The sequence below is a fragment of the Camelina sativa genome, chromosome 5 (genome assembly GCF_030686135.1).
Source record: "Camelina sativa cultivar CO46 ecotype springtype chromosome 5, ASM3068613v1".
Lineage (NCBI taxonomy): Eukaryota > Viridiplantae > Streptophyta > Magnoliopsida > Brassicales > Brassicaceae > Camelina > Camelina sativa.
Window position 1 is genome coordinate 17,487,200 of NC_141884.1, and position 11,723 is coordinate 17,498,922.

Genomic DNA, 11,723 nt, shown 5'->3' on the forward strand with positions numbered 1-11,723 from the left:
TTACTTATGAATCAATGTTACACAATATAAGAACGCTTAAACCAACTAAAATCGAATAAGAGTTTTAAACGCTAGGTGGTGAATCTTCGACCGCTTAGAGCAAGTCCATTGGTGACTTTAGCAGGATTTTTAGCAAGACTCTTATTTTATTTGAGATTAAAAATAAATCAAAAATGATAAAACAACAAGAGTTGGCTCTTGTTTAATAAGTTTTAACATCGACTCTTGGGAAGAGTTAGTGTGCTGTCTGTATTTAATTGGTCAAATTTATTATATAAAAAAACAATTTATTTTTTTTCCTCTTCTTTCTCCATCTCTTCCATCTCTTCGACTTCGAGATATTTCTCCCAATGGAGAGAAATTTTGCTTCATTTTTTATCTTGTTGATTGATTAACAAATCTCGAATCAAACTACTGATCAAACAATCTTCAGTCGGAGGTGTTGATTAAGCAATCGACGAGAGATTTGAGAGTCTTCTCTACCAAAGCCGATGGTTCATCAATCTCCATCTGATGGTAATTTCATGTTTCTATTTGTATGATGGCTTGTTTTATAATGATTTAGAAATTAGGGATTCGATTTTCGAAAATTAGGGTTCTTGATGGTAGATGATGATTCTCCGATCATGTATGTCCTCCGATCTGGTTCTGTGAAGGTTATAGCTTAGAATCATTCATTGTTCGAGGAAGAGAAGTAATTGATTGCACCGGAATCTATAAACATTGTGATTGGGTAACGTCAAGAATCGTTCTAAGAAAGTGATATATTAGGGTAGAGCCTGGTATTTAGATCTTGCTCTCTCTTTAATTTGCATATTCTCTGGTTGATCTATCTCCCAATGTGTGTTCTTGATCCATTTTTACGCCTGTTTTCTTGAAAAAAGCACCTTCCGTCGAGCTATATCAAGTTTTGCTCGTTATGATATTGTTCTTGGCTAAAGAAAGAGTGAAATGCAGATCAAACAAGAAGCCAACAGAACAAGGATGGTGAGCGAAATCAGCCTCTTGCTACTGGTCCTCAGAAGGAAGTCAAACCCCAGAGGATAATACCACTAAAGGACTGCTCTACGAGTGAAGCTTCTCAGCTTTTGAGCCAACGTATGAATCTGAACTATCTCTTTACTCGTTTGAGTGGTTTATTATTTCCTCTGTATCTCACTGTCTGGTCCTTCTTGTATCAACTGTTGCTATGCTAATTGCTAAACATCTGATGAGTCAGTGTTAGTTTATTGGTCATGCTCCTTTTAGAAATCTCTCTGGTTAATAGATATGGTATGTTAAATTCACAGACTTTATGCGACTCAGTTTATGTGCTTGTCTTATTTACTTTCTTGATTTGTTCAATGAACAGGAGGGGCAGCTGCAATGCAGACCCAAACTGTGGATCTATCTGGTAAGATTAAGGACTTCCAAGTTTTTTTAATCCTTTTTGTATGTTACACTTGTTCTGCTTGAGTTGGCTCCAAACGCAATCACATATACCTATAGTTCCCACCTTTATCTCTGCATTCCAGCTAATAGAGTAGAACTGATTGTCAAGTTTACCTGCTATTTCACAGAGCGACCAATCATGTACTATGGAGGAAGTGTTTGGGGTAAACTACCTCACAAGGTAGAACTGACTTCAGACTCTATCATATGCTTTTAGTTCTCGATTAAGATGCTCGTTTGCATTAATGATGAGACTCATGTCTTGTGGGATGAAACAATTACAGATCCTGGCTGCAGCAAACAACACATTGCCTCCTCAAAAGATATCGCCAACGGATTACATGACTGAAGTGTGCCGAGGATTGCTGATGCCAAAATCGTCAAGTTCTAACAATTGAATGGTCCTTGTTCTGCTGATGGATCCCATATAGACTAGTGAAAATGGTGTTGGGTGTTTGTTGAGATAAAGAAACTATAGCTTCCCACACGACACAAATATTATAAACTTTCTTAATGAAATAGAGCTCTCTTTTTAATTTATTGTACCAGACTATAATTATAATTACAAATAATTTTTTTTTAAATAAGAACCCCAATTATTAGAGCTTACCATTGGAGGAGTATAATTTAATTAACAAACCAAAACTTCTTATTTTGTAAAAATACATTTTCTAATATTACAAAAATATAAGAGTCTCAAAATAATAGTCTCCCAATGGAGATGCCCTTAGTATCTTAACACTTTAACATTATACAGAAACCAAAGGGCCTTTACGAGATATTAAATACAGCTAGAAACTGTAATAACAAATCACGAGAGCACGACACTGATAGTAGTATAATGGTATAATTAACATAATATTCTGTTTAAATACATATCCCTTTGGCTTTATACACATTAGCAAACACTATAGTTGACTTTTTGTTTGGTCGATCAATCGATAGTGACCATATAATGATAACATATCAGAAATAGTTTGTGAATCTCTCACTGTACATGATAGAGTTATGATGCTCATTGCAACCAAATTAAGAATCCAAATTCAAAAAAAATAACAAAAAAAAAGTAAAAGAAAAGAAAAGAAAACTCAAAGCTTCAAGGTTAGATCGGGAAGAGAAGTACTCTCCATATCCATCGCTTGTTTGACATCCAAGAAATCCATTTTTCTTTCACTTAGATTATCATTACCCGCTTCAGCCACAACTTCAGCCGCAACCGCGTCGGTCCCTTGCCTGAAACTCCCTGGCCAAAGCATCTCGGCCTCGTCATCCTCAACGTAAAAAGGTATACAATTGCCGAAATACCCCTGGTTGAACCTGGCAATGTTTCTAATAATTGTCTCTGGTGTCTGCCTTGTAATACCACCGACATCATGGGACGAGGCGTGAGCTCGGATTCCCAATGTCCTAAACGATGTCATATTCGCATTTCCGCTTCCGTGAAGCGGCAAACACGATAGAGCAGCTGCTGTGGCAGCAGCCGCGTAATTGCTACTGGATCCTCTGCCGGGAAAGACCCCAGCAAGACCCATACGCATAGCGCGTTTGGCGAGTGTTCTCTCGCGTTTGTGAGCGTTTTGGTGACCACCAAGTGCCTGAGAGCTATAGAACTTCCTTTGGCAGTAGTTGCAAGAGAAGACTCTCTTCGAAACAGAAGGTTGTTGTTGCTGCTGCTGTTCTGGGTTGCTACTCTCGCTTGTGCTTGAAAGTGGCAATGTCAAAGACGATGATTCAAGATCCAAATTGTTGTTCTTGTTGTTGTTGTTGAAAGAGAGGCTAAGATTAAGAGAGATGGGTTTGTTGTAATCTTCCCCAACCGGAGACAAGTTTGAGGCTACTTGGCTGCTGCTGCTGCTGTCCGATGAAGCTTCAATCTCGAGGTCTAATATTGGTCTCATGATTTCTGGCAGAAACTGAGTGTGGTGTTTTTATTTCCTTTTCTGCAATGATTTTTTATTGAAGAAAGATTGTTAAAACTATTTAGGAAATATCATTATTTGTATAAACGAAATCTATGAGAAGTGTATAGAAAGGTTTGTTCAAAAAAAAAAAAAAAGTGTATAGAAAGGAATAATTTTACTAAGAAATTGGATTGGTTGATTTGGTTCTGTGACTTCTGTCCAAACAAAGTCGATAATGAAAACAAATTATTCTTAACAAAAATAATTACTGTATTATTTTAGCATAAAGATAGTGGAGGGGAAACATTGGGTGTGACCATAAATGGTCCTAACGAGTCAATGAGTAGACAACATCAGAAGTGCCAAATTTAGTACTGACACATCCATCCTTCAAACAGTCAACTCTATACTAATTGAATCATCAAATTTTCACTTAATAAAATTGACTAATTTCCAAATAATTTTATCACTTTCACCATCTACTTGATAAAAAAAAAATTAAAACATGATACAAAACTCATTCTATTTAATTTACTTGATTTTGCTTTTGAAAACCCTAAAACAATAACACTGAGAAATTAAAGGGACCCAAAAAAAAAAATCTGACAGACAAAACACATACAGACAAAGGAACAAACAAACAAAAACAGACAAACATATATAGCGAAAAGATCACCGACAGCAAAATCTCAGCTAACATACGAAGCAGATCTAAATAATTATTTCTCCTAGTAAACCATTTATTTATCTAGTTTTTTTTATAGGGTATCCAATGTTTTTGAGCAAAACGAAAAAAGAGGAATAAAGAAATTGAAACATTAGTTGATGACGCATAAATGGCAATAACCCACACCAACCAAATTTACAGCCATACTAATACCTGTTGATCAATCAACAAAACTTGAATCTTGAGAGAAATTTTGTTAATGTAAGAACATCGAAATTGAGATTCTTAGATTTCCAAGAAACCAAGAAATTAAGAAGATAAGTAAAGAATGTTCATATACCTTAGTTAGGATGATGAGGCGACAAAGGCTTGGGATTTGAGACAAGAAGTGGAAGTTATGAACAGACTTAACTCCATCAAGGCTATTTTTGGGATTTTAAAAGAAAGAGATAAAGTGAGAGAGATGAGAGATATGAGAGAGAGAGAGAGTTAAATTGTGTATCGTGAGTGTTATGTTTGGTTTGGGAGCACAAAGAGGAGAGAGTGGATTGTGTATAGTGTGTTTTATTATGGGAAAAGCTAAGGTTGCTGTGAGTGGGAGTGGAGGGGACAATGGTGGGACGTCTCACACCTAAGTCAGACCACAGTTTTTCTTTTTAAATATTTCTTCGGATAATTTTCTTTATTTTTTGATAATTTTTAAAAAAATATTCTATCATGTATGTGTGTGATGGTTTAATTGGTTTCATACTCAGGGTCCATAATAATTACTCTATTAATTAAAATTCTGTTAAAGGTAAAAGTTGGCAGTCAAGTGCGGCCAAATGAAACAGTTAGATTTAGATGAGTCTTGCTTTATACTCCCTCCGTTTCGTTTCGATATATAAGATATTTTGGAGAAGTTTTTTGTTTCATAATATATGATGTTTTCAAGTTTTTATGCAACTTTTAGATTAGTTTAGTATTTTATATTATGCAGTATTATTTCTGATTGGTTGAACTTGTTAAAAGTAAAGATTTCTTAATCTACGTGTTTTAGTTAAAACATCCTATATTTTGAAACGGAGGGAATAGTATTATCGGATCAGAGTACAAATGCACGAGAAATGATTTACAATTTTCATCACACATATTATCAAAAATTAATTATCAAATTTAAAAAGATTTCAAACCAAAAGTCTGGAGCTTTGTCTTTTTTTTTTTTGGACAAAGCTTTCTTATTACGAAAATAGTTACAATCTGGTAATTTTGAACCCAAATATAGAGCTAAAAACTGTACCATGTTTAGAATTTATTATAATGAACGCTATGTTTAGGATTTATTGCGACTGTTCACGCATTTACAAGATCTGTCAATTTTATAAAAAAATATTAATTTTGTTTTATAAGATATTGTAAATGTGAAGTGACCTTAGTGCAGTGGCCAAAGGTAAGTCCTTAATGCACAAGGCACCATCACACCAGGGATCGAATCCCACTCCTTACGAATGTAGGGATTAGGCTAATGGGCCGGCCTGTTGTGACCCAATGGTTGACAAAAAAAAAAAAATATTGTAAATGAAAAAATAAATCCATAAATTTTTGGAATGGGGGTTAACATTGATACTTCGTGAACTATAACAAATAGCAGTTTTTTCCATTTAGATTTGTTTCTTTGGTGTAATTTTTTGTTGTTGTTTATCTCTTTTATACTTTTTTTCTTTTCGACTATATCATTGTTTTTGTTGGTTTATGTTACTAAAGATATTAACTATTTTGCAGTTTGTTATATGTTTCAAGTTTCAATAATATTTGGATAATAAAAATAAAATAAAGAAAATTTTAGATAGCAAAATATTAAAATTAAAATAAATTCCCAAATAATAGGTAGTAATTGAGCATACTATAATTGTTAAACTGAGGGAGTCAAACGTCTAATCATATACTCCCTCAGTTTCAAAATATAAGATGTGTTAGTTAAAACACGCATATTAAGAAATAATTATTTTTAAAAAGTTTAACCAATTATACACAAGACTACTTAATTTAAAATATAAAATTAATCTAAAAGTTACATAGAAAATTGGAAATATCATATATTATGAAACAAAAATAATTCTCTGAACATCCTATATTATGAAACGGAGGGAGTATATGAAAGTTGGCTAACTCTCTCCATATGAGTGTCACATCATCATTCCAGCATCACATGTCCATAATTAATGTTAACTTTGAAATATATACTTCTTTTTGTCTTCCCTAAAGGTTAATGATTCATTCATCATTGTCTATATTTAATTGTACAAATCATCATTAACTAAAGTTAAACTTTTCCATCTTATATAGAGATGTTGTGATGAAGGAAAAGGGTTGGGGTTTAAAGGAGAAGATCACACAAGATTGATGCAAACATTTTGTTTTAAATCAAATAAAATTAACATTGCTCCGTAAATTGCTTTGTTCATGTGTTTTGTTTTATTAAAAGTTTATGACTCTATAAACTTCTCTCTTTTCCAGCGAAACAAGGTTATACATGAATCTTATGTTGTATCTTTTGTGTGAGTGATATTGTTGGAAAGGTTGCTAACTAGAAAAATACTTCAATATAAAGAGTAGCTGTTCATACGTTAATTTCAATTGCATTAGTGAATGATAAGAAAACTAAAAATTACAATGATCAAATCATCAAAACATGACATTTAGGCCTTGATTGGAGACCTGTAAAAAGCGAAATTGATAAGCAAACAGTCAAAAACGCTTTTTGTCCACCAATCAACAAAAACAAAACCATTTGTGTTTTCTGAAAAAAAAAGAAATTTTTTTTTTTGCAGTTTTCTAGATGGAGTTTTACACTTGGACCGCTATTCCATGGAGCACAATGAATTATCCAGCGGTTTTCAGTAAAACCGCGATAAACAGTGGTCAACAGCTTTTTTTTTTTTTTTTTTTTTTTTCTCTTTTTGCTATATATAGGTTAAATCTATATTTAAAAAAAACATATACAAAGGCAAATAAATAATTTTTAAACTTTTTTTACATAGATTAATTATTTAATTTATGTATACCTGATAAGTTATAATCACACTTTTGTAGAATTTAAAAATATGTTTCTTTATATTTTGAATTGTTTATTAATAATACAAAGTGGTCATGTAGTTTAAAGTTTATTCAACTATTCTTTGAATTCAAAAAATTCTTACTAATTGTATTGTAATAAAAGTATAATTTAATAACATCTACAAATATTTTTTAATTTATTCATAAAAATATTATTCTAATAGTTAAAATATAAAAATCAGTTTTTCTGTCAAAAAAAGAAGATAAAATATATAAATCCATATAAGATATAATTTTATTGATTAACACAAACCAAAAATTAATAATTTTACAACTACACTAACTATTAATATATGTTTTAACATATTTATCTATAATACTTAATTTACATCTGTTTTTGTTTTTTTACCAGTTAAATAATTTTATTGTGAATTGTTTAATAGATTAAAATAAATTATTAAAAGTTTGATTATATAATATATATATTTTTAATAAAATGTACCGCAAATTAGTTTTCACCAATCAACCATTATTCTGTACCGCTTATTTGTATGAACCGTACTTGTCCCGCAACTACATTTGTCCTGCAGTTGATCCATACCGCACTCTAAAACCGTTTTTCCCACATAACCAAATACGCAGTCACCATTCGGATTCTTAAAATGATTAAAAAAAACCGCGGCGTAGCGTGGATAATCAACTAGTAATTGATTAATGGATTGTGAGACTTGAGCCTAACCCGATTTACTAAACTAATGTCAAATCAATTACTCAAGCTATTACAACCCATTATTATCTATGATGTTAATCTTGAAAAATCAAACATGTTCATTTTAATTAAAATTCCGATAGGATTCTTTTTTCTTACGAAAGTACATAGAAAGTAAACTGGAAAACTCACCATCTTTCTAATACTTAGTTTTTTAAAGAAGGCTTTCGGTTTATTTTATAATCACAAATATTGAGATATTTTAGGGTTTGATTCCGAAATGTTCGTTCCCTATTTTTTCAGCCTTCAGGAAGCCTAACTATTTTGCGGATTGGGGGTTTCTTCTGTTGTTTTCTATAAAATATTTGGCCATCATCGATGGAATCTTGGAGCTGACAAGGAGCATAGATAAGCTTGGAGCTTATTGTTGATTTATTATTATAGTCTTAGTTTGGTGCACACAAAAAAAAAGTCTTTCGTCTTATTTTTTTCTTTCTTTTTTCAACTGTTATGGGTTGGATAAATCTTTTTCATAAACATGTGATTTTTAATCTGATGTCTTTATTTATCAAATACTCTTGCAAAACTAAATTCGTATAACATTCATATAATAAACTTGACGTCCCCGCCAGCAAAAAAGAAGAATTTAGTCACATTTTGAACAGTTAAATAAGGTAATTATTTTGTTTGTCCTCATTCTAACTTTCTCAATTGCTTACTCTGATTCTAATTTTCTTTCTTGGTTTTAAATAAGCTTGGACCATATATATAATGTCTTCCACGTTTACATTTGCAATTTACAAAAGGAAAAAACAATAGATTATAAAAAATAAAGAAAATAGTAAAAATATCTCTTTCAAATGCGCAGTAGAAGTTTTGTACCCATGTATATTTTACGGACATTGATGTGAGAGGTGAGATCAGGAGCAGTTCGCAAGTCTGAGATAAGAGTCCAAAGTTGAAGTAAAGATCATCACTACACAGAAAGCATATCCATGTAGGACCACGACAACTAGTTCCATTGTTTTTTTCTTCAGTCTCTCCACTTACGTATGTTCTTGTGCAATACAACTTATTCTATTCCTCTTTATACAAAATTAATAATATATCAATTTTTTTTAATTGCTTCTCTCATCTGATCATGTGAAATTTCTAAAAATAGAGAATCGAAGGTTTTGGAGTATAGTAGATGTAGGGTTTAGATTCCGTCTTTAATGAGTCAACTATTCTTTGTTAGAACTTAGAAGTTTGAAAGGATAAAATTCTATGTTTTTTTCGTGTTCAAAATGAGCATATTATTCGCCATGCATCATGATATGATTTGTTCAGATGATATAATTTTCGTACCAATTATTGACATTCATTGTGAATTAAAATTGATGGAGATTTGTTACTTAAAACATTTAGCTAGCTATGATTAAACTTGTAACATAAAAAATCAAACTCTATTCAAACTCCGCAATTAATTATCCAACAACAAATATATAACTAAGAATTGGTTGTCTAGAAAAACATTTGCAAACAAATATATGTATATCTTTCAATCATGTAAATTAATTTTGTATACCATTTTGATATCTAACTAACGAATGCAAATTTTAAGATTAGTATTACTTTCTTTATATATATATATATATATATATATATATATGTTCTTCGTTTCCATAGTACAATAATGTATGTTCTGTGACAAGTTGCTAGTTACATCAATCAAGCCCTAGTTGGCGTATTAGTAATTATATTTCTATTAGTACATGAGTAGACCAAACAGTAGACAATAACAAACTCCCAATTGTTGTCGAAAAATCCATCTAAAAAGAAAGATTATTTCACTCAAAGAAAAAAAGAGGAAAGTATTTTGATACAAATCTATTATTACTGTAGTGATATCTTTATTGATACAAGAATAGAAATAACAGAAGAAAATACTATAATAATAGATAATACATTTTTATTTAAAATTTAATGTTTGAATCCAGCAAAAAAAAAAACTTTATTCAAGCAACTTACATACATGGATTTCTATGTCAAAATTGAAGAATTATAAAGGATGGTGGCAGCATCCCATAAAAATATTCTTCATGTTATTGTGTTTTCCTTTTTTTTTTTCCTCTTTAAACCAAAAAAAAAAAGAGGAACAAAAGTGAAGTAGCTCCTCAGTGCATGGGGAGGACATCTGAAGTTTTAGTTTTTTTTTTTTTTTTTTTCTATTTATTTATTTTGTGTTTAAAATTTTGCAAGTTTGAGAACACTTTAGATTCTTTAAAACTACTTATCTTGACCTTTGCTGTGCCTTGGTAGCCTCTCCTCACCCATTGGACCTTTGCATCTTTATTTGTTTTGTTTGTTCTTTTCTTTATTTTTCTTATCACTCAAAAATACTTTTTTCATGTCTCATCACATAATTCGAATCTCTTTCCACATTGTGTTTATAATTGACATCGGCCGCTTCTTCGCTTCTACGTCCAAACACAACCCTGTTTAATAGTTTTACTCTTTTCTGCTGTTGTGTTACTATACACGAAAACAATTCATTTTAGTATTTAATTTCCGAATTCGCAAAATATATAGTAAAGAGATTAAATACAGTGCCTTTTTTATAATATAATTTAATTATACGTCCAAAAAATCATAATTCACAATCCAATTTATAATACTTATAGTATTTTGTGTAATTGATCAGTTTTCCTATTAAGAACACAATTAACGATATATTCAGCTGCTCTAATTGTTTTTTTCTTAATAAACGAAATTAACTGTTTATAACAACCTATACGGCGGCTATACCTTCTCTTTTTTTTGGGCAAAATACGGCTACACCTTGAAGCTGATTTTTAGCAGTAAATTTAGATTAATTCAATGAAGTGTTTGGGATACATTATTTGCAAAATCAAGTAGATCATCAAATCTTTATGTACATTGACATATTTTGGAATTTGCATGTAGTTTCCTTTGTTTCCAAGCGCTGAAATTTTTGTTTTTCTGTATGTCAACACATGTATTTTGATTTTTTCTGTATGAGTTTGATACTTTTAAATTTTTTATTCAATTTTAGTGTGCAGTGTTAACTTTTGTGAAGATTAACAAACTCTATAGCCACATGCTTGTTCCCTTTACTAAAACGTTCATTATTTTCTTTTAGCACTATTGCTACTTTTTTCGTTTAATTGTTTTTTCTTTTCTTGTTCCTCTCCAGTTCCTTTTTCCACAAAGTGTTTTCATCTTCCACTTAACTTAAAAGAGTTTTTATATCACAAGCCTAGTAGTGATATATTTATACATCAAAGGTATACATTTTTTTTATTTTATGAAACATCTTTTTCAAAAGATGATAAGACGTGAAACGGAACTTTGAAGATTTGGTCTTTGTATAGGAAGATCTTTTCTTACATTACTTAAGTTTCAGGTGGTAGTGTCCGCTCAAAAGTTTTATCGACTATGATAGAATAATGATAGTGTATTTTTTATTTACATTTATATAGAGCCCATGCAATTTCAAATAGCTGTCTCTTTATTGCATGTGATTTTAGGTATCCGTAGTAGTTTTTTAGAGCCGTAATGATAATACAATAGGATTTAATTTATGGTACACCGTAGTAATTAATTTTTATATATAATTAATTTAGCTTTTATAGATTTTTAGTTTGATATTAGTATTCAATTTAATATTTAGAGATATAACAGATTAGAAGTTTTATTTAAGTCATAATACATGGAATTCAAGCCAATATCGATCATGACCCATTCGGCCGAGTTTTTTTTTCAATTTTACAGTATACATTATTTTAAGGATAGATTTAATTATAATTAATATATATATATATATATATATATATATATATATATTTAATATATACTTTTATTTCATTTCAATCCAAGAGGGTTAGAACTCTTTTACAACCAAGTGCCTCCTAATAGAGACACACCTGCAATACGAAAGATACAGCAAATTACAAAAAGGTTACTGGAATAAACAAAA

At 30.8% G+C, this 11,723-nt stretch overlaps 2 protein-coding genes across 2 annotated transcripts; one reads left to right on the forward strand and one right to left on the reverse strand.

The window, feature by feature from the left end:
* Window positions 1–207: 207 nt before the first annotated feature.
* On the forward strand, window positions 208–2,015 carry LOC104787632 (uncharacterized). Its single transcript, XM_010513236.3, has 5 exons — window positions 208–516; window positions 958–1,098; window positions 1,352–1,393; window positions 1,560–1,612; window positions 1,716–2,015. Exons 1-5 carry the CDS (start codon window positions 492–494, stop codon window positions 1,827–1,829), a joined length of 375 nt encoding a protein of 124 aa, XP_010511538.2. The 5' UTR covers window positions 208–491; the 3' UTR covers window positions 1,830–2,015.
* Window positions 2,016–2,350: 335 nt separating this feature from the next.
* LOC104787633 (zinc finger protein 4) lies at window positions 2,351–4,628 on the reverse strand. Its single transcript, XM_010513237.3, has 2 exons — window positions 4,340–4,628; window positions 2,351–3,371 (listed from the first exon to the last, which is right to left on the reverse strand). The coding sequence occupies exon 2, from the start codon at window positions 3,327–3,329 to the stop codon at window positions 2,520–2,522; it is 810 nt and encodes a 269-aa protein (XP_010511539.2). The 5' UTR covers window positions 3,330–3,371; window positions 4,340–4,628; the 3' UTR covers window positions 2,351–2,519.
* Window positions 4,629–11,723: the final 7,095 nt, after the last annotated feature.